The 22,049-nt window shown below is 37.1% G+C and overlaps 6 protein-coding genes across 8 annotated transcripts; 5 read left to right on the top strand and 1 right to left on the bottom strand.

The window, feature by feature from the left end:
* Positions 1-1,896: 1,896 nt before the first annotated feature.
* On the bottom strand, positions 1,897-2,565 carry LOC17877465. Its single transcript, XM_023777994.1, has 2 exons — positions 2,006-2,565; positions 1,897-1,909 (listed from the first exon to the last, which is right to left on the bottom strand). The coding sequence occupies exons 1-2, from the start codon at positions 2,563-2,565 to the stop codon at positions 1,897-1,899; spliced, it is 573 nt and encodes a 190-aa protein (XP_023633762.1).
* Positions 2,566-7,816: 5,251 nt separating this feature from the next.
* Positions 7,817-10,025, top strand: LOC17880939 (bark storage protein A). The gene is made up of 5 exons (XM_006283978.2): positions 7,817-8,088; positions 8,222-8,289; positions 8,376-8,531; positions 8,866-9,099; positions 9,530-10,025. The coding sequence occupies exons 1-5, from the start codon at positions 7,863-7,865 to the stop codon at positions 9,890-9,892; spliced, it is 1,047 nt and encodes a 348-aa protein (XP_006284040.1). The 5' UTR covers positions 7,817-7,862; the 3' UTR covers positions 9,893-10,025.
* A 773-nt stretch (positions 10,026-10,798) lies between these two features.
* On the top strand, positions 10,799-12,807 carry LOC17878387 (rac-like GTP-binding protein ARAC7). Its single transcript, XM_006284470.2, has 8 exons — positions 10,799-11,207; positions 11,453-11,540; positions 11,681-11,790; positions 11,895-11,958; positions 12,051-12,109; positions 12,199-12,264; positions 12,342-12,451; positions 12,548-12,807. Exons 1-8 carry the CDS (start codon positions 11,109-11,111, stop codon positions 12,579-12,581), a joined length of 630 nt encoding a protein of 209 aa, XP_006284532.1. The 5' UTR covers positions 10,799-11,108; the 3' UTR covers positions 12,582-12,807.
* A 327-nt stretch (positions 12,808-13,134) lies between these two features.
* Positions 13,135-15,415, top strand: LOC17877626 (cyclin-dependent kinase F-1). Of its 2 annotated transcripts, none has more exons than XM_006285933.2 (3): positions 13,135-13,653; positions 13,834-14,792; positions 15,129-15,415. In XM_006285933.2, exons 1-2 carry the CDS (start codon positions 13,153-13,155, stop codon positions 14,773-14,775), a joined length of 1,443 nt encoding a protein of 480 aa, XP_006285995.1. In that variant the 5' UTR covers positions 13,135-13,152; the 3' UTR covers positions 14,776-14,792; positions 15,129-15,415. The 2 variants fall into 2 exon arrangements, with proteins under 2 accessions (XP_006285995.1, XP_023634186.1); XM_023778418.1 differs by lacking the exon at positions 15,129-15,415 and adding an exon at positions 14,980-15,055.
* Positions 15,416-15,671: 256 nt separating this feature from the next.
* LOC17879707 (pollen-specific leucine-rich repeat extensin-like protein 3) lies at positions 15,672-17,997 on the top strand. 2 transcript variants are annotated; one of them, XM_006285054.2, is made up of 3 exons: positions 15,672-16,026; positions 16,791-17,094; positions 17,236-17,997. In XM_006285054.2, exons 1-3 carry the CDS (start codon positions 15,846-15,848, stop codon positions 17,825-17,827), a joined length of 1,077 nt encoding a protein of 358 aa, XP_006285116.1. In that variant the 5' UTR covers positions 15,672-15,845; the 3' UTR covers positions 17,828-17,997. The 2 variants fall into 2 exon arrangements, with proteins under 2 accessions (XP_006285116.1, XP_023634187.1); XM_023778419.1 differs by having other exon boundaries at positions 15,674-16,035.
* Positions 17,998-18,369: 372 nt separating this feature from the next.
* LOC17879457 (protein tesmin/TSO1-like CXC 5) lies at positions 18,370-22,024 on the top strand. Its single transcript, XM_006285815.2, has 8 exons — positions 18,370-19,085; positions 19,379-19,486; positions 19,727-19,904; positions 20,000-20,353; positions 20,470-20,573; positions 20,658-20,752; positions 20,832-21,224; positions 21,305-22,024. The coding sequence occupies exons 1-8, from the start codon at positions 18,778-18,780 to the stop codon at positions 21,544-21,546; spliced, it is 1,782 nt and encodes a 593-aa protein (XP_006285877.1). The 5' UTR covers positions 18,370-18,777; the 3' UTR covers positions 21,547-22,024.
* Positions 22,025-22,049: the final 25 nt, after the last annotated feature.

The raw sequence follows: 22,049 nt of genomic DNA, 5'->3' as shown, positions 1-22,049 counted from the left end.
AACTTCTAGGCAAATGTGTCCTAACAATCCATCCACCGTTCTCCTTACAATGGCTTGGTACTCCAAAAGTGTACCATTCGGATCACTATTTTCAACTTGACAATGGTTGGATAGTGTTACTTTTAGTCTGGAATTTTCGGTCTGCACCATCAAGGATGCATGCAACTTCCGGAGCAAAATCTTTGCAAAGAGAGTTGTTGGATGTGTCCATGGCCTCCAATGTTATATAGTACTGAAGCAACTTACCAAGCATATCACTGTTGTATTTGTTTATACAAATCAATTTAAGATTGGTTCCCTACCAGATCAAAAAGCTAAATGTTGAGCTAAGCACAGGAGAAAAAATAAAGAGACAAAGAACAGCACTTAAGCAAAGCAAGACCATCCAATAATCCATATCATGAAAGTATTGTTGTTACTTTTTGAAGATTATAACAGTGAAGTCCAAGTCTAGCTACCAAGAAGACTATTGTCATATGCGGGTCATATGAATAAATTGATCATACTTTATCTTTCAATGTAGGGAAATATTCCACCAAACGGAAGACGAATGTGATCAATACCGAAACCCTGTTCCATCGTAATAAAAAAAAAAAAAAAAGTTTAGCTAGAAGATTTGAATAGACATGAATCAGACGATCCAATGATCCATATTGAAAACAACGTAGGTAACGAGGTCTCAAAGCTTACGACCAAACAAAATTGCTATATATCTAGATGAACTAATTCAATCTAACTATGAGTCTACTACAGTAGAAGTTCACTCAGGGCATGGTTGAAGTTAGAAAAACGTAATCGAAAATTAAAACAATTCAGATCGAAGCTAAGGAAAAGGTAAAGCTGGAGAGATCCACGTCAGACTCAAGAACTTGGGAGCCAAGATTGCAAACTCAGTCATTCTCCAAAACCCTAATCTCTGCGATCCTCTGAGTTTTCTTGTTTGGCAGATCCGTTTTGATTATAACAAATTGATATTGCATTCGGTTTTATTATCATCATTGTGAATCACCTTGTTGAGAGAAAAAGGAAACAACTGAACTCGTCAGCTTAACAAAAGGCGAAACAACAAACGAACGTATCCTTATTTTTTATATTTGCAAATTAAGATGTACTGTAATAAGGATTAAAATTATCAATTACGATCGAGTTTATTGTTACTTTTATTTTTTGGTTTTAATGTGTAGAATTACGACCGACTTTGGCAGTTTGGCTTCGAACGGTATATATATTATCTTCGAATTGTGTAGTTTGCTGTAAGTATGTAACAGAAACTTTTATTTGGCATAAATAATTGTTGTCATAGAAACTTTTATTCCATACAAATTTAAGAGCAACAAAACTGAACTTTGAAAATTTTTAGTATATAATCTTCTTACATTAATATATTTTGAAAACTATCCGCAGATACGGTTCACTCTTAGTTGAGTTTGAAATTGAATACTTATTGAAATTACTAGTTTTAGTATGTTTGTGAAGGTAACCATTTAATATTTAACCATGACCAAACAACTTTGAGGCTAAGAAAATATTGATAAGACGTTTATTTTGGATTTATCACTTTTCACACTCAAATTACCGTCACCACTAGCTCATAATAAGTTGTTTCAATTCGAAGATCAATCGCAGGAACAAAGAGCATAAACAAATCAACCGTGCGTCCGTGCGCTTGCGATTTCTTTCTTATATTCATAAAGGGAAAATAAGAGTTATAAAAATTGTTTCTTGACGGAAAAAAAAAAAAAAAATTGTTTTTCTTGTTTTCGGTTACAAAGGGAAAATAAAAGTGTTCTTGTTCAGCTAACATCTATGATTACAATTCATATTTTCCGATCACAATTAGTTAGTATCTTTTTCTTTATTTCAAATAATTTTAGTTGTTAAAATATTGTCTCTTCCTCAATACAAAAACCTTTTGAGAACATGGAATAAAAGAAAAAAAGATAAAACAGGGAGTAAAAGAGGATAAAATAAGGCTTCAAACCAAAACGAAAGAACTAGAAAACACCTAACTGGGAAACCGGGACTAGAATAAATAGACGATGGAGGAACTAAACCCTTTGCAGCTTCTGGACTGAGGCCATATGTCATGTACCTGAGGAGATTTTCACCCTCAGATTTACGACAAAAATCATACATCAAGTGCGTCAAGAGATTTGTGCCCTCAGATTGACGGCAGTAATCATAGTGATTAGGCCACAATTCACCTTGAACCTTGTTCCGCAAGCCATTGTATAGATAAGGGTTTCCTGAAATTTTACTCTTCCGCTCCTCGTCCCAAAGGTCAACAAAATCCTGAGCTTTCTCTAAAAGAAACAAAGACCGGTTCAAATAATTTGTAGATCTCCAGAGCGGGTACTTCTCGTCTGCTTCGCGTTGCAAATCTTCTATCTCCCAAGCAAACATATGGAAATAATCAATCTCTGAGTCATGTGGCCTCCTTAGTAAATATGTTCCGTCTTCCCCGAGCTTATCGGTAAACACAAGTTGGATATCTCTTGCGGTGGATGATTCAACCATAAGGAGTAAGAAGAAGAAGAGGGAGACGAACTTTATGGCCGTAGACATAGTTGGATATCAACTAGAGATTTTTAAGTTTCTGTATGAATGATGGTAGCTAGAGAGGTTTGTGTTTATTATATATATAGAGCTTCTCCACTCTTTTTTTTTTATATTTTCAATTGGGATTAGGCTTACAACTCCTGACTAATTAAGTTTGGCCAACTCATGTTGGGAGATTCTCATGTTAGGAGATCTCTCGTATATATCAACTCATTTACTTAATTATTAATAATTTTATCTTAAAGCATAATTAAGAAAATAGTTTTACAAGATAACTGAATTATGCTATTCGCTAGCACATGTTAAATAAATTGGATTAAAAATATCGTGAAGGAAAAAACAGAAGAAATCGATATATTTCAGAAATAGGGATCCTAGAAGAAAGAAACAAAAAAAAAATTAAGGAACTAAACCAAGCCAGCTTCTGGACTTAGGCCATATGTCCACACTTGTTTTGATTGGTGTAGCATTATTAATAACAAGTATGTCAAGTAATAACAAGTAGGTGAACAGCTCGAAAGAGATTAAGAGAGGAAGACGAAAAGACTTCAAGAGAATACTGTGTACCTTGTAAATTCCCTTTATTACAAGTACTTTAAACTTTACTTTACAACTGTTATTCTTTACTGAATAATCGTAACATCGTGGAACATGTGCATTCAACTGATTGTGTAGGACAAACAGTCAACTTCTAGGCAAACGTGTCCAAACAACCCATCCATCGTTCTCCTGACAATGGCTTGGTACTCCACAAGACCACAAGTGTACCACTCGGATCACAGATCACTATTGTCGTTGAAACTTATGTACAAGATTGCATTGTTGGCCTTCAAAACCATATGCAGTGATGCTTATCCATTTGAGATTGTACAACTATCTTCTTCAGCTCCAGTGGTTAAGAAGGTCTCATGTCATTCTACAAGAACACAAAAAACTCAAGTTATGATAAGAAAATATAACCCATCGATGTCACCATGAAGCCACATGAGTAAAAGAACCTACCGCATATGCAAACCACTTCGAGTAAAAAGCAAATTCATTGTGAAGCCACTCAAGTCCTTCCAAGTCTGATTCTTGCAACTGTGAACCCATAAAAGATCGTTAATCAGATAATCATGTGTCAAACACAATTATTAACCAAATGAAGCAAAAACTAGCATAAATACCTCATAAAACTAACCCTTTATTGCTGATTGCAGCCTTCTCATCTCCTGGCAACCAGTTGGGTATTTTACCTTTGTAGACATCATCTATTGCATCGTCTTTCCATCTCCTTTGAGGTCCAATGGGAGTAGTCCGAGGGCCACTAGGAACTAATAGCCAGAACTTCTAAACTACTATAAAAAGTATATAAACTTGACAAAGGTTGGATAGTGTTACTTTAGTCTGGAAATTTCGGTCTGCACCATCAGGGATGCATGCAACTTCCGGAGAAAAATCTTTGCAAAGAGAGTTGTTGGATGTGTCCATCGCCTCCAATGTTATGTAGTACTGAAGCAACTTACCAAGCATACTGTTGTATTTGTTTATACAAATCAATTTGAGATTGGTTCCCTACAAGATCAAAAAGCTAAATGTTGACAAAGCACAGGAGAACACATAAAGAGACAAAGAACAGTACTTAAGCAAAACAAGACCATCCAATAATCCATATAGAAAACAACGTAACGAGGTCTCAAAGCTTACGACCAAAAAAAAATTGGTATATATCTAGATGAACTAACCTAGATTTCAATCTAACTCTATGAGTCCACTACATACAGTAGAAGTGCACTCAGGGCATGGTTGATGTTAGACAAACGTAATCGAAAATTAAAACAATTCAGATCGAAGCTAAGGAAAGAGTAAAGCTGGAGAGATCCAAGAACTTGTCGCTCGTACTCCTCTCTACCGTTGAATCGATATAATTGTAGTCAACCTGAACGGCGGAAGCTGAGATTTTACGTTGCAGCGGTTTATCTCCAAACTTGGGAGCCAAGATTGCAAACTCAGTCATTCTCCTAAACCCTAATCTCTGCAATCCTCTGAGTTTTCTTGTTTGGCAGATCCGTTTTGATTATAACAAATTGATATTGCATTCGGTTTTACCATCATCCTTGTGAATCACCTTGTTGAGAGAAAAAGGAAACAACTAAACTCGTCAGCTACACAAAAGGAAACAACAATGTTACCAAAAAAAAAAAGGAAAGAACAATGTTACCAAATTATAAGGATACAACAAACGAACGTTTCCTTATTTTTTATATTTGCAAATTTAGATGTAATAAGGATGTATTTTGGTTTTAATGTGAAGAATTACGATCGACTTTGGCTTTGAACGGTATATATATTATCTTCGAATTGTGTAGTTTGCTCTAAGCATGTAACCGAAACTTTTATTTGGCATAAATAATTGTTTTCATCTAAGCTATAAACTTTTATTCCATACCAATTTAAGAGCAACAAAATTGAACTTTGGAAATTTAATTTAATTTTTTTTAGTATATAATCTTCTTACATTAATATATTTTGAAAATGAATACTAACTGAAATTACAGTAAAACCTCTATAAATTAATAATGTTGGGACCACAAGATTTTATTAATTTATAGTGATATTAATTTATCTATAAATTAATAAATATTAATTTATAGTGTAAATTAATAATTATTAATTTATAGTAGTATTTTTAACTCTTAAAGCTTTTTGAAAATATGAATTGGGACAATTTTAAAAACTAAGATTCGTTTTAAAATTATATGAATGTTTGTAGTTTAGAATTAAATTATATATTTAGAAAAATAACTTAACAATAAATTAAAAATATATAAATATATATAGTTAAATACAAAAAAAAATCAAATATATGATTAAAACCTCAATCGTTATCTTTTAACATTCTATAAAACAAAACAAAAAATGAATATGATGCGTTTATATAAATAGAAAACATAAAGAAAATTTTGGTTATTTTGTGAGATTATGGAATATATTCTAAGATTATAGTTTAAAAATATAACATAAGTATTATTTATAGAGATGAGGTCTAGGAGAAAAAATCATTTTTACAAAAAGAGGTAAAAACATATTTTAACATATCTACGTATATATATATGTATATATATAGTGATTATTAATTTATGATATTATTGGGACTATATTTTACATAGGGATGTCAAAAAAATTATTATCTTATTATCTTATCAAATTTAGGTAATTTTTACACTGGCCCGACTAGGGACCAGCAAAATTTATTAATTTATAGTGTTTATTAATTTATAGAGTATTAATTTATAGAGGTTTTACTGTACTAGTTTTAATTAATATGTTTGTGAAATTACTAGAATCTGAATATAATTTTGCCTAAATTGTCTCAATTCGAAGATCAATCGCAGGAACAAAGAGCTAAAGGAAAAGTAAATTATGAAAATTGTTTCTTGTTTTCAGTTACGAAGGAAAAAAAAAAAAGTTCTTGTTCAACTAACATCTATGGTTTATCAAAAAAAAAAAAAACTAACATCTATGATTACAATTTATATTTTCCGATCACATTTAGTTAGTATTTTTTCGTTATTTCAAATAATTTTAGTTGTTAAAATTTTGTCTCTTCCTCAATACAAAAAAACTTTGGAAACAAGGAACAAGGGAAAAAAAGATAAAACAGAAAATAAAAGAGGAAAAAATAAGCCTCCAAACCAAAACGAAAGAACTAGAAAAAACCTAATTGGGAAACCGGGACTAGAATAAATAAACTTTGGAGGAACTAAACCATTTGAAGCTTCTGGAGTGAGGCCATATGTCATGTACTTGATAAGATTTTCACCCTCAGATTTACGACAAAAATCATACATCAAGTGCGTCAAGATATTTGTGCCGTCGGACTGACGACAGTAATCATAGTGTTTAGGCCACAATTCACTTTGAACCTTGTTCCGCAAGTCAAGATATATATAAGGGTTTCGTAAAATTTTACTCTTCCGCTCCTCGTCCCAAAGGTCAACAAAATCCTGAGCTTTCTCTGAAAGAAACAAAGACCGATTCAAGTAATTTGTAGATCTCCAGAGCGGGTACTTCTCGTCTGCTTCGCGTTGCAAATATTCCATCTCCCGTACAAACATACGGAAATAATCAATCTCTGAGTCATGTGGCGTCCTATAGATATATCTTGCGGTGGGTGATTCAACCAAAAGGAAGAAGAAGAAGAAGAGAGTGAAGAACTTTATGGCCGTAGACATAGTTGGATATCAACTAGAGCTTTTAAAGTTTCTGTATGATGATGGTAGAGAGGTTTGTGTTTATTATTTAGAGCTTCTCCACTACTTTTTTTTATTTTTATATATTTTCAATTGCGATTAGGCTTCAACTCTTGACTAATTAAGTTTGGCCAACTCATGTTAGGAGATCTTTCGTATATATCAACTCATTTATTAATAATTTTATATTAAAGCATAATTTAAGAGAATATTTTTACAAGATAACTGGATTATGCTATTTGCTAGCACATGTGAAATAAATTGGATTAGAAATCGAGAAGGAAAACAGAAGAAATCGATTAAGAAAAAAAAAATACTTTAGAGAATATTTCAGAAATAGGGACGAGAAGAAAGAAAGAAACAAATGAACTAAACCAAGCCAGCTTCTGGTCTGAGGCCATATGTCCATACTTGTTTTGATCGGTGTCGGATTATTAAGAACAAGTAAATGACAAGCTCGAAAGAGATTAAGAGAGGAATACTGTAAATTCCCTAGTATTACAATTTACAAGTATTTTTAACTTTACATTACGATTTTTTTTTTTTCAAAAATATACATGAGAAGAATTGATCATTCATTTTATTTTTATTTTTTTTTGTCAAAAAGAATTGATCAATTATTATTTATTTTATTGTAGGATGAAAAATGAAAAATTAACAACTCTCTGACAACGTAACAATGATTTTTTGAAAATCTTTCACTCGTTGAGGATCACCATGTTAATAAGGGATTTTGGCAGCAATAACCCAAAAAAAAAATTGTAATTACTCAATAACTAGTCTAACCATGAATCTATCATGTATACTCTATATTCTCACCAAAAAAAAATAAAATCGTATACTCTATATTATATGTATTAATGACCAAAATGTCCATGTTATTGCATGATTAATATATAGTTTGTCCCTAATAATAACTAGCCACAAATAAACTTCCATGCTTATCACGTGTGTATCATTCTAGTGCATTTGCATGTATATATATATATGAGTAACCTAAGGGGAGATAAATCATATCACACAAAGGGTAATTAATTAAGAGAGAGATAAAGATAGAGAAAAGAAGAAGTTATGGGATACTTCTTGATAGGTTTTCTTGTGGTTATCTTGTCCTTGGGAAATGTCATTGAAGAAGCAAATGGTGAAATACCTCGAACCATTTTGGGCAAAATAGAGAAGATGAATCAAAAGGGTCCTTATTTGGGGATTGTTGCTCCAAACAACTTTGAGCTTAACCCTCTTCTCGAATCTCAATCCTATGTACCATTTTCTTCTTTGCCTTTCATCGATTTCGCAGGTTAATATATTCTTTTTTTTTTATGTCTTTCGTTTTGAAAACATATATGAACAATGTTATTAGCAATCGGAAAACTTCAAAATAACAAGACATATCTCTCACGCTTTTTTCTTTTCTTATCTCAATCATGTAGGTCGAAAATTCCGTTTTGGAAAATTAGCAGGTCAACCTGTGGTGATCGTAATGTCAGGGTTAGGAATGGTACGTACGTTTTCTATATGTAGAAATAGTCTAATTATATTATATATATATATATATATATAATAAACGTTCATTATATAAAACAGGTGAATGCAGGAGTAACAACACAATTACTAGTGAGCCTGTTTAAGCTGAAAGGAGTTTTGCATTATGGAATCGCTGGAAATGCAGATGTAAACCTTGAGATCGGTGACGTTACTATTCCTCAATATTGGGCACACTCTGGCCTTTGGAATTGGCAGGTACGTAGCGTACGTAGGGTTTATATTGACTATGACCATTAATACCAACCATTTGCAATTAAAAAAAAAATAGTAAGAGAATAACAACCAATTATGTTGAGACTTTTTATATTACTAAATCGAGCTTGACTAGAGAGAACCAAAACGATTTACGACACTTGTGGTCGTAAACTTATTGGCCCACGTACTATGTTATCTTAATAACAATCGTTAATTAGGTTGGTCGTCATTGGTGGTACAATTGGATATAGATGTACAATCGCACGAATTATATTGATGGTTGCATACATAACAATAAATAACTAGGTTTTACGATACATTTGATCAAACGCAGAGGTATGGAGATGGGATAGACAACGAACTGGCTCTTGAATCTGGTGGAGACTATACTAGGGATGTTGGTTATCTCCAGTTTTCTAAATACAGTAACCGAACGGATAACTTGCTTAATCGGATTTGGTACCAACCGGAAGAGATCTTTCCGGTCACCGGAATTCCTGAAGAGCGGCAACATGTGTTTTGGATTCCCGTTGACAAGTACTATTTGAATCTTGCACGCAAACTCGAGGTTTGACTAAACTCTCCCATAATGTAGATTTTTTCGTTCGTTGATAGTATAACATACTCCAAGTTGAATCTAGTTTCGGAATATATTTTCAATACGTTACGTATCAAGATCTCTGATGAGTACATTTTCAATAATAAGTGTCAAAACGACTTATAAACAAAAATAAGTGAAACATTTATATTAATTAATTTCCTCGGAATTTAATACTCTTTTAGCAGAAGCATATATATATAAATTCGAACATGTGCGTAGAATTGTAGATACAGTGTACACGTACTATATATATAGTATAGTCCTTTAGATTTGTTATCTTTATTTCATTTTGTCGGTAGCCTTCGTATAGAGTTAAAAAATAAATAAACGGTAGGAATTATATTATATCATGTCTTCCTTACGTTACGTGTGGTGTGTATACATCCAAACAAAACAGGACACGAAGCTACCGCAGTGCGTGAACACTACTTGCCTCCCTCGACCACCGAAGGTAACCATCGTTGACCGTGGTATGAGTGCAAGCGTCTTCGTGGACAACGCTGCTTACCGGACTTTCCTCAACTCCAGGTTTAACGCCACCGCCGTAGAAATGGAGAGCGCAGCCGTGGCTCTCGTTTCCCACCAGCAAAACCTCCCTTTCATCGTCATCCGTGCACTCTCCGATCTCGCTGGTGGTGGCTCCGACGTGTCTAACGAGGCCAACATATTCAGTAGCCTCGCCGCAGAAAACTCCGTAGATATTCTCGTTAAGTTCGTTGCTTTGTTGCCTCTACACGAAAGCATGGTTCAATCAGAGTGATAAGTGTGGAGTAAGAGCATGTAACGAGGGACAAAATAATGTATTATGTAAAAGACACAATTAGATATATGTGTCTGAACCAAATAATGTCGTTCTTCTTAATTAATAAAAAAAAATCTGTTTTTTCTGTTAATAATTTTTTTTTTTTTGGTGAGAATTTTTTCTGTTAATATTACTACTGGAATCTCTTGTTTTATTTCATATCGGCTGATTTAAAAGATAATGCCGATTGCTTTGAAGCCTTTGATAAAGCATGGACATTGGTTTTAGAAGAACACAAATACAAACCAAACAAGTAACTTATTAATTGAAACTAGAATGGGCCTGTTAGTTTGATATGGACCCAAGTCATATAATATTCGGCCTGAATATTCAGTCAAGCGTCTTTAGATGGACTAATAGAAATTTAGCATTGTTCTCTTGTAGTGGATCACCAGATTCAAATTTGAATGTTATTTCAGTATTCTGTATAGAAACTTTATGCCATCTTAGTTTAAAACCACTTCCTTTGCCTCAACAGTATAAGAAATTCATACTGATTTTATATAGTGACACAATGACATATAATAATGGCTCAAATATAAATTCTTGAAGGGCTCGAGATGGAGATGAAACATGAAACTCCCAAGACAAAAAAAGACCAAAACACATAGCTGGACATCAAAAAGAGGACAAAAGTGGCAACGGTGTCGTATATCTCACAACGGTCGATACGTGTTTCAACTTAACCGTTGAAAAATCCAACTTTTAGATAGAAGAGTGGTGGTGGTGGATATAGAACAAAAGGGTGAAGTGGGTTTTGCAAAATACTTTATGGTTTTGTAATTTTCACTTAGACAAGTATTTGAAATTTATTGAGAGGGACAATAAAGTTGCCCTTTTTAAGACTTTGACTTGGACGACGAACCTGAGAACTCCGACACATTTTTAACTTTCTCTCTGTCTCGGCTCTCTCTAGAAAAAAACACATATTTCAATTTGATTTTAGTTTTCTTCTTCTCTTGGTTTTTGAGAGAAAATATTTCGAAATTTACACTCTTTTTAATATTTTTCTTTGTCGCCGCAGTTGAGACTCACTGCAAGCGTCTCTTGTAAGCTCATTTCGAGTCTTCTTCACCACTCCAACTCTTCACTTCTTTAACTTCTTCTATTAATTTGGTTCATCAGTTTTTATTAAACTTCTGGGTTTGGAATCTGGTACCTGGAGAGTAAGAGAATGAGCGCTTCCAAGTTCATAAAATGTGTAACTGTTGGAGATGGAGCTGTTGGGAAGACATGTATGCTTATCTGTTACACTAGCAACAAGTTCCCTACTGTGAGTTTTTCTTTAAAAATCGTTTCTTTCAGACTCATAATAAGCTTTCATTTTACATTGTCAAGCTTTTATTTTTTCTTACTTACTGGTTTTAAGAGATTTCATTCCTGTTATTGCTCCCATGTCTCAAAAAAGTTAAGCTTTTATTCCAATTTGTCGTCTTTGAACTCTTTAACTAGTTTCTCCGTTTAGGGGGTTTATGAGATGATTCTTGCTCTGATTCATGACTCTTGCTGTTTGTTCAGGATTATATACCAACTGTGTTCGACAATTTCAGTGCCAATGTTGCTGTGGATGGACAGATCGTGAACTTAGGGCTATGGGACACTGCAGGTGAATTTAAAATGTCTACAGTAATTTAATTTTGAAACCAATGAACCAAAGATTTGAAAATTGATATGATACAGAGAGGTCTAGCTTTTGAAGCTCTCATTAGTTTATTTGTGGGTTTGTTATTTTATTGGTGTCTTCAGGTCAAGAAGATTACAGTAGGTTGAGACCATTGAGTTATAGGGGAGCTGATATCTTTGTCTTAGCCTTTTCCCTTATTAGCAAGGCGAGCTACGAAAATGTACTCAAGAAGGTAAATGTTTTTTTGAATTCTCCTTGCATTGGAACATATTGGATTGTGAATTTGGTGGATGCTGATTTATGTATATCTGTGTTTGAATATGTTGTTTTTGACAGTGGATGCCTGAACTTCGTCGGTTTGCCCCAAATGTTCCCATAGTCCTTGTTGGTACAAAGCTAGGTGGGGTTTGTTTTGCAGAATTTTGGGTCAAAGTCTCTTTTTAATTCCTCTTGGCTATTAACAATATAACATTACATCTTGGTGTTCTTAAGATCTTCGAGATGACAAGGGATACCTCGCGGATCACACCAATGTCATTACCTCTACTCAGGTATATACGCGTAAATTCGCTATTGGTTTTGATTTGAAATGAATCTTACTTCATGAAAAGCTTTCTCAAGTTTTGTTTTCTGGAGACAGGGAGAGGAGTTGAGGAAGCAAATCGGTGCAGCTGCTTATATCGAATGCAGCTCCAAGACTCAACAAGTAAGTTCCCAAACTCAAGACGACAAGAAGTAATGTTTTGGTGAAAACTGTTAGAATCTTACTTGGACTTGTTGTAGAATGTGAAAGCGGTGTTTGACACAGCGATCAAGGTTGTACTACAGCCTCCGAGGAGGAAGGAGGTCACACGGAAAAAGAAGAAACACAGAAGATCCGGTTGCTCCATTGCGTAAGTGCTTCAAAGACTATCTTTTTTTCTTGGTAGTATGTGAAGAGACAAGACTCTTACGGTCTTACCGATTTTCACCTCTCAAAAACCTTGCAGGAGTATTGTCTGTGGAGGCTGCACCGCAGCTTAAGACACATCACAAGTCTCACAAACATTGTGACAATCTATTGTTCTCTTTCTATGGTTGTTTTCTGGTTCGTAGGTCGAAAAAAATCTCCAAATGTGAGACAAGGGAACTGTTGGTTCTCTTATTTGTATGTGAAGCACCTCTCTGTTTTTGTTTGTGTAGATTTTGTAACATTCTCTTGTTTTGTTTACAAGTTTTGGATCTCTCTAGCAAATTTAGAATTCTTGAATTTTGCTGTCTTTAGTAATACAGTCATTGAAAAATACTTCAAACTGAACATTAAAAACGAAACTTACTTAGTAGTTGCATGGATGTCAATGTTCATAAATATAACTAATGCATACTGCTAGATTTTGTTATGCAAATAGTGAATTAGATGTTGACAAAAAAAAAAAAAACTAGTGAATTAGAGTTTTAGATTCTGTAAATGTTGCAAACAGTTACATAACGACGTCGTTCTCAAGGGTATTTTAGTCATTAAGAAGCGGAGAATTCGTTAGCGTTAAGTTTAATACTTTAATATCGTCATAGTCAGAAAAGATCGGTAGAGCAAACGACGTCGATTTTGGAGAAGATGGATAAACAACCGGCGAGCAGTTGGAGTATCCATACCCGGCCGGAGATAATCGCAAAGTACGAGATCTTCGAGCGAGTGGGATCCGGAGCCTACGCCGACGTTTACAGAGCTCGGCGTCTCTCCGACGGTCTAATAGTAGCGCTCAAGGAGATCTTCGATTACCAGTCTGCGTTTCGAGAGATTGATGCGCTCACCATCCTCTCTGGATCTCCTAATGTCGTCGTTATGCACGAGTACTTCTGGCGTGAGGATGAGAACGCTGTGCTTGTGCTTGAGTTCCTCAGGTCGGATCTCGCCGCGGTGATCCGAGATGCTAAGAGGAAGAAGAAGGGAGAAGGAGGGGTTGGATTCTCGGTTGGGGAGATTAAGAGATGGATGATTCAGATTTTGAACGGTGTTGATGCTTGCCATAGGAATTTGATTGTACATAGAGATGTGAAGCCTGGGAATATGCTGGTATCTGATGATGGAGTGCTTAAGCTTGCTGATTTTGGTCAGGTGATTATATGAATGATTCCATTGATGAAATGCAGTAAATTTTGTGAATCCCTGCACAAAAAATGCTTAGTTAAGTGTAATGAAGTGGCCAGAACTTATCATTTAGTGTCATCAGTGAGTTTCTATGAAGTTTTCTTATGTGTTTGTAAATGTTTGTTGGCTTCTTGGCTTGTTTTGCAGGCTAGGATACTCATGGAGTCTGATATTGTCGCTTCGGATGAAAACCAACAAGCTTATAAATTGGAAGACAAAGATGGAGAAACTAGTACAGAACCACCAGAAGTGATTCCGGATTATGAGAACTCACCTCGGCTAGGCTCTGATGGTCAGGAACAGGAAGCCATTAGTAAAGACGAATATTTCCGACAGGTGGAAGAGCTCAAGGCTAAACAGGTTGTAAGAGATGATACTGATATGGATTCGAATGTGCATGATGGAAATACATCTTGCCTCGCAACATGCACTGTTAGTGAAATGGATGATGATCTCGGTGGGAACTCGTTTTCCTATGATGCTGATGCAGCATTGGATGAAACCCAGGGTTTGATGACATCTTGTGTGGGAACCCGATGGTTTAGGGCACCAGAACTTCTCTATGGATCTACAATGTATGGGTTAGAGGTGGATTTATGGTCGCTTGGTTGTGTGTTTGCTGAGCTCTTGTCTCTTGAACCTTTGTTCCCCGGAATTTCAGATATTGACCAGATCAGCAGAGTAACCAACGTGCTGGGAAATTTAAATGAAGATGTCTGGCCAGGTTGTGTCGATCTTCCAGACTACAAGTCGATCTCATTTGCTAAAGTAGAATTCCCTCTTGGTATAGAAGGCTGTCTTCCTAACCATTCAGGAGATTTGATATCGCTACTCAAGAAGCTAATCTGTTATGATCCAGCTAGTAGAGCTACTGCTGTAGAGATGTTGAATGACAAATATTTCAGTGAAGAGCCTCTTCCAGTTCCAGTTTCTGAGCTCTTTGTGCCTCCGACAAGGAGTGGGCCAGATGAGGATTCTCCGAGAAACTGGAACGATTACAGAGAAATGGATTCAGATTCAGATTTTGACGGCTTTGGACCAGTGAATGTAAAGCCTACCAGTAGTGGATTTACGATAGAATTCCCCTGAACCGAATGGCATTTAAGGTACTCAGTCAAAAGCTGTAGCTCAGTTTAGATAAACTAGTCATAAAGGCTTTTCTTCTTTCTCCTTCATGTAGAAAGGGGGTGTTTAGCAAAACCTGACATGTGTTTGCCTTAGTGGCAACCACTCTTTGTTGTCTGAAGATCTGGTTCCTGCATACTGATAAGAAAACTGTTAACATTTTGCTAGGCCACATTGTATAAGTATCACTGTTTTCATCTCTTAAGTTACTTTTGAAATAGGTTGCTGCTCTATTCCCTCATAACTCTGTTTCTTTTGCGCCATGTTCCTCTCATTGTCCTCAGTCCATGTTTTGATCTCTGATGTTTTATTGTCAGATTGGTTGGCATTTGGCGGTTCCATGGTTGAGAATCCTGATCCTTGCGACGTCCCCTGAATTCGCTTTCTCTGCCAAAATTGTGTTGTGTGTTGTTTCTATCTCTCCCTCTCCCTCTCCCTCTCTGGTATAGTAACGATAACATTTACCACTGGAAATTTGGTGTTAGGCTGTTAGCCTTTAGCTATCTAAAGAGCTAGTTTTCTTGTTTCCCCGGCCAAACTTTACCCTATTTCTCCATGAGAAGATAATAAAAATATCTACATCTCCTCTGAGTTTTGCTTCCTAGGTTCTGTCTATTTCATTATTTTTTTCTTCTATATCTGATCTTTGCCTGTATATGATTTGCCAATTTCGTACTTTTCATATCAACATGTGTAAATTAAGTTCGTCTCAGTATAGTGTCTCTGTTGAAAGATGAGACCATCTATTGATATCATAAATACCATAAACAGCACACACAAATACCATAAATTGAGTCTGACTCTACCAGAAAATGTCCGCAGCAGTAGATAGATTCCACGAATCAGTCATCTAGTCCCAACATGTTGAAATATAAATTTAAGGGGCAATATTGAAAATTAGACTAAAGTTGATAGACCAAAAAATAAATTAGTAACAGTTTCCAACATCTATCGCCAAGTCTTCCCCTAGGGTTTTTTTTCTTTTCTGAAACGGACATCGAGATTCCAGGAGTGAACTTGACAATCGGAGAGAAATGGGGTCGATTGAAAGAGATCAGACGACGCAGCATCACCCGCCTCAAATCAGCAGTCTCGTCGTACGACCATCCGGAAGCAACGACGGAGAAGACCGCCGTAACGCCGCCGCCGGAGACTATGAGTCCGGAGAAGTCTCCCGTGACAGGCCCTCATTTGCTCGCTCGGATCGGTTTAAAGGTGACAATGGTTCGTATCTCTCTGCTAATGTTATTACACTTGAGTTTTATTCTCCTTTTTGGTTTCCATGTTTGAAATTGGGGAACGAAGAACAGAACTAAGTTAGGCATCACTTTTAACAAGTGTTTGCGCTTGTCTAGTCTTACTAAATGCTTTCTCTCCTTTGACTTGTGAATCCGATATGGAGAATCGTGTGTAGTTATTTCGTTAGCGTTAGTTTCTGCCAAAATGTAGTGTGAATTGCAAATGAGCTACTTGGTTTTGTTGTGTTTGTTTATACACTACTCTTGTTTGAAAGAACTGAGGTCTTGTAGTAGGAATGTTAATCTGAACGGTTTGGGTCAATTTTGTGTGTTGATGCTCAAGAATCTCACTTGCTACAGATGCTATTATATGGATTGCATAGCTAAGAGTTAAGTGACACTTAGGATTGTTAGAAATTTAATGCTGCTACAGATGCATATCAGCTTTTCCTGTTCTTGCTTAGTGAAAAGAGAAAATAATCTTGCGATGAGTTGTTTGGTATATGCACTAAGAATGCTATTGGGGCACCAAGGTACTGGTTATTTCACATTGTCTGTGCTCAAGTTTTTTCTCAGTATTCAAAGATATTGCCCTTGATGATTTTGCAATTTTGCTGTCTGCTAATATCTACTTTTGTGATTCCTCAGTGGAGAGTACCTGTAACTTGTTGACTTGATAATAGTTTGCACTTTTTGTTATACTGTAGTTGACCTACTGGCTACTCTTTTTTGTGTGTGTAGGAGGACATAGAACTCGTGCAAGTTCTAGCTCACCAGGCCGTCGTGGATATGAAGAGCACCGGCATGGTTCTGATCTTAATCATTCAGGCCCTCCACCTCGTGTTCGTGAGTTCAGCAGCAGAAGGGAATCATCTGGGAGACACAGAGATTATTCACCACCTTATGCTAGAGGTGGAGCTGCTGCTCGTCCTTATGGAAGAGGTTTCGATGGACCTGAACCTGCGCATGGAAGTGAGAGCATGAGCAGAAATAGTTACCCGAGAATGCAACCGAGAGATGGAGATTGGTACTGTCTAGATCCATTGTAAGTAACCTTGGCTACTCCAAATTTCTAATAAATATCAGGGTGTTCTATATGAATTCTACAGAAGTTTTGTATCCATATTTCACAGTTTACAGAAAAATTCCAAATTTCATTTGTATGTTTGTTCTGTCATGAATACAGATGTAGAAACTTGAACTTTGCGAGACGCGAGTCCTGCAACAAATGCAAAAGGCATCGGTATGCACCGGCTAATAGTCCTCCACCACCTCGTCTTCTTCCTCCTCCTATGAATTTCTCCCCAAGAAGAGACTTTAATGGCTACAGATCTCCTCCACGGGGCTGGCCCAGAGACTACCCGCCACCAAGACATGACCATCCCACATGGAGAGACAGAGACAGAGACAGAGACCGAGACCGAGATCGTCTACATCACCCAGATCATGAGTACCCTCCTAGCAGAAGAATAGCCTCTGACTGGGCCCATACTGAGCCGCTCCCAAAACCTCATTACGACAGACGACCACCTCTCAGTCTGCCTCCTCCACCGCATCCTCCACCTCGTGGTGACAGATGGGGACCACTCTCGAGAGAAAGGAGTAGATCCCCACCATTGAGAGATGGTCCACTGCCACAATTGAGAGATGGTCCGCCGCCACCATTGAGAGGAGGCGGTCCACCGCCGCACAGAGATTACCGCCGTGAAAGTTACTTGGATAGAGGAGGACGAGATGATCGGCGTGGTGGCAGAGACAGAATGGGAAACTCTTACTGATTCAAAAACTGTGTATGTCTCGAGAATTTGGTTTTTAGACGGTTACAAAATTTTACCGGAAAATCAAAAGTGACCTTGTAGTACTCATTAGATTCTTTGTTCTGATTTTTGAATGTTTAGCAAAACTTTTGTGCCTTATGTGCAAAATCAAAGAAACAATTTTGGTGCTCTTTCGTTGGTAAAAGAAAGTATCGGGCCGAAGTCTAAATATTCGTTTTCTAAAACGGGCCCTTTTGTTTCTGCTCTGCTTGAGAAGGTGTTGTACTATGTCTGTGTGTGAGTCACAAGTGGTCTGTGTACGTGTCAGTTAACGATTGGCTGAAATCTAGATACACACATATTAAAGGGCTTTTTGGATATTTGCTTCAGCGTAGATCGGACGGTGAAAAGAGAACAAAACCTAAAGCATTTATGAATTCACATCGTCGGATCATCGCATTAAACGAGATCCGTACGATGAGATTGCCACGCAAATCCAGCCGTTCAATATAATCCAGAAATTGAAATTTCAAAACATGTTAGAGAGAGGGAGGAGGAGAGAAGAAGAAGAAGAAGAAGGAACAAAACCGAAAGTATTTTGCTTTTATTTTTTTTCGTTTTTAATTTCACCAAATTCTTCTGAGGGCTTCTTCTTCTTCTTCTTCATCTTCATCTTGTTCGTTTTCGTCTAGAGCTAAAACCCTAATTCTCATCTCTCGAAAAGCTTATCCCTTTTTTCTCTCTCTCTCTAAATTTATACACACGCGGATCAAATTCAAAGTGTGGAGCTTTGTTAACAGCCGCCGAATCGGTTTGTGATTTTCTCGCTCCGGCGAGATTCGGATCTGGATTTTGTGAGCTGATTTGTGGGAATTTCTCGTTTTCTTTTTCGCGGTGATATCAACTGTGGTGGGAAAAAAAGGAAAATTTCTGGGTTTTTTGAAAAAACTCGAGATTCGAAAATCTGTGAGATGAGCGAAGGCGGCGGAGGAGGCGAATTCCCGCCAAAAAAGGACGGTGTTGAAGAGGGTTTTCCGGCAAAGAATCCAGCGAGGCAGCTCGACTTCACTGGTGGCTCCGATGAACATTCACTGTCTAAAGCAGCGACTGCTCCTACCGTCGTAGCTACGGCGGCGGTGAAACCCATCGTTCCTACTTCCTCTGTCCCTTCGACGATACGCCCGGGTATGACCATAGCAATCGGTCAGGTACGACCAGTGGCGACGACACCAATTCTGCCGTCACAAGCACTAATCCTTAACGCGCCAATCAGGCATCCGTAAGTTTTTTTTTAATCTATTGAGCTTTCTGTGATGAAAAATTCAAACTTTTGGTGTCTGGGTGGGCAAATTATAGTCATGTGTGATCTTAGCTTAATTGAGTTTGTACAAGTTTGATTGGGGAGGATGAATTTGGTTTGAAGTTTAATACTTTTAGACTGATTGGTGAAACTAGTTTAAATGGATTTGTGTCCAGGACTTAAGATTTGTAGAACTCGCATTCACCTTAACAAAGGCCTAGTTTAATTTGGTTTTATGATAATTTCAAAATTTTCTTATCTTTTTTTGGCAGAGTGCCGGACTCTCCACAAGCTAGAGCAAGGCCTATCGTGGAAGCTAGAGATGGAACCCCTCAAAAGAAGAAGCAGTGTAACTGTAAACATTCTCGCTGCTTGAAACTGTAAGTCTTCCATTTTTGTTTAGGGATTGTCATTCATCAAACTTAGTTTCCCGGTGATAAGTTTGTATGATTGCATGTTCATATCTTTTCCTTTTTTGTGATGCATGTCTAAGAAACTCGAAGTCTTAACTTTTTGAGTTAACCAATTATTGTTGTTAATTGAGGAGTTGTGCATTACAGTTTCTGATCCGGCTTTACTATTTAACCTCAGCAAACTTACACTGTGCACTATCTTATCAGGTACTGTGAATGCTTTGCATCCGGAACATATTGTGACGGTTGTAACTGTGTAAATTGTTTCAACAACGTTGATAATGAACCAGCAAGACGAGAAGCTGTGGAAGCAACTCTAGACCGGAATCCATTTGCATTCAGACCTAAAATTGCTAGTAGTCCCCATGGTGTGCGGGATAAAAGGGTACGTGACCTTGATGGACTTGGTTTAGATCGTGGGAGATTTTTTTAACTTCTAAGTTATTGTGGGATGTTTAAACTGTTGATTTGTCTTTGCAGGAAGACATTGGCGAAGTTGTGTTGTTAGGGAAACATAACAAAGGATGCCACTGCAAGAAATCGGGATGCCTTAAGAAGTATTGTGAGTGCTTTCAAGCAAATATTCTTTGTTCCGAGAACTGTAAATGTTTGGATTGCAAAAACTTTGAAGGAAGTGAAGAGAGACAAGCTCTCTTTCACGGTGAACATGCCAACCACATGGCTTATCTCCAACAAGCAGCAAATGCTGCCATTACTGGAGCTGTAGGTTCCTCTGGCTTTGCTCCTTCTCCAGTACCTAAGAGAAGAAAAGGTCAAGATATTATGTTCAACCAAGGTACCAAAGATTCATCTAGACTTGGCCAGTTTCCACAGGTACAAAGTTACCAATTTAGCATATATATGCGTTTGGGCATCTATATATGGAACTGAATATATCCTTTTTTATGCTGTTGCTTAGTGAAGTACAATCTTATTTTTTCTATATTTAGGTAAATAGTGGAAGAACTACTGGCCCAACGTCAGGCACATCTCCGTCACCTGTTTCTCGTGCTGGTGGCAATGCATCATCAGCTCCATCAAAGTTTGTATATAGGTGAAATTTCTAGCGTTCACGAGTTATTTAGCTGATCCAAGAACTTCATATAACTGACTTGTTATGCTGTATGTTTTTTAATAGGTCCCTCTTAGCAGATATAATCAAACCACAGGATGTGAAAGCGCTTTGCTCTGTTTTGGTCACTGTAGCGGGGGAAGCAGCAAAGACATTAACAGGTACGAATTTGAGTTGGATTGCTGCGGTTTTAGATCTCTATGTATATTATTCATTGATCTTCCTTTGAAATTTTCCCAGCTCAAAGGAAGGAAAAAGAAAATCGAGTGGAAGACCAAACAGACACTTCTTTAGCCTCTTCTGCACAAGATCACTCCCAAGACAGTAAAGATGTGGAGATGGTTGCAACTGACGAAAGTCAAGCTGATAAGTCTGGACCAGAGGATTCCAATTCTGATGGTGTCGATGCCTCTAAAGCGAAGCCGCTATCTCCAGCAACGTTGGCTTTGATGTGCGATGAACAAGACACTATCTTCATGGTAGCAGCAGCTTCACCTAATCGTTCAGTGGACCCTGGTGGCTGTGGAACAAACTCACAGAGCCAGTCAGAGATATACGCAGAGCAAGAGAGAGTGGTGTTAACCAGATTCAGAGATTGCCTTAGCCGAGTAATCTCTTACGCAGAATTAAAAGGTAAAAAAATTTCAAGTTTCACACACATTTCATCAAGACGCTATCTTCTCTACGGTTAGTTAAGTTTGTTTTGTTTGCAGAATCAAAGTGTTCATCTTTAGCAAGAAAACATCAACAACCACCCGCCACCGCGACTGTGAAAACCGAGAATGGGATTCAGCAGCAAGTACCAATTGTGAATGGAGCTTCACGAACCACCTCTCAACCTACAGTCGATATACCGCAACCTTTGCAGCTGATGAATACAACACCAGCAGCAGCAGCAGCAAACACTCACCATCTTCATAATCCTCCAGCTTTATCAGAGAAGAAAGACCCATGAATCAATCAAATAGATTATACTCTACTTAGGACAGAAAATAACTTACCAGTGAGAAGGCAAACAACAAGCTGAAATCTGTCTCACAGCCGCCCTGTTTTATCAGGTAATACGACCATAATTTTTCTTTACACTGGCGGTTGTGTGGCTTCAGCACATTGGCAAGGTGACTAGAGAGACTAATAGACACAAGCTTTTATTGTGTCGTTAAGCTTTCTTCTCGCTTTTCTCTTTCTTTTCTTATAAAGTCTCCTCTTTAAAGCCCCTGTGGCTGCTGTAGATTATGGAGAGCTTTGTTTCTTTACTACACGAGTATTTTTGTAGCGCTTTGTGTTCAGTAGTACCTTCTCTGTTGATGGTTTAGCTGTGGAACATCCTTGTTTATTGTGTCTGATTATGATCTGAGATGTTTCTCAATCAGCTTCTGTAGGAATTGAAAGTTATATATGATAATAAAACCCTAATTTGATAAGAAAGAAAATGTGAATTTCTCTGTATTTTCTTCA

Source organism: Capsella rubella, unplaced genomic scaffold (assembly GCF_000375325.1).
Source record: "Capsella rubella cultivar Monte Gargano unplaced genomic scaffold, Caprub1_0 scaffold_7, whole genome shotgun sequence".
Lineage (NCBI taxonomy): Eukaryota > Viridiplantae > Streptophyta > Magnoliopsida > Brassicales > Brassicaceae > Capsella > Capsella rubella.
This window is presented reverse-complemented; position numbering and strand designations above follow the sequence as displayed.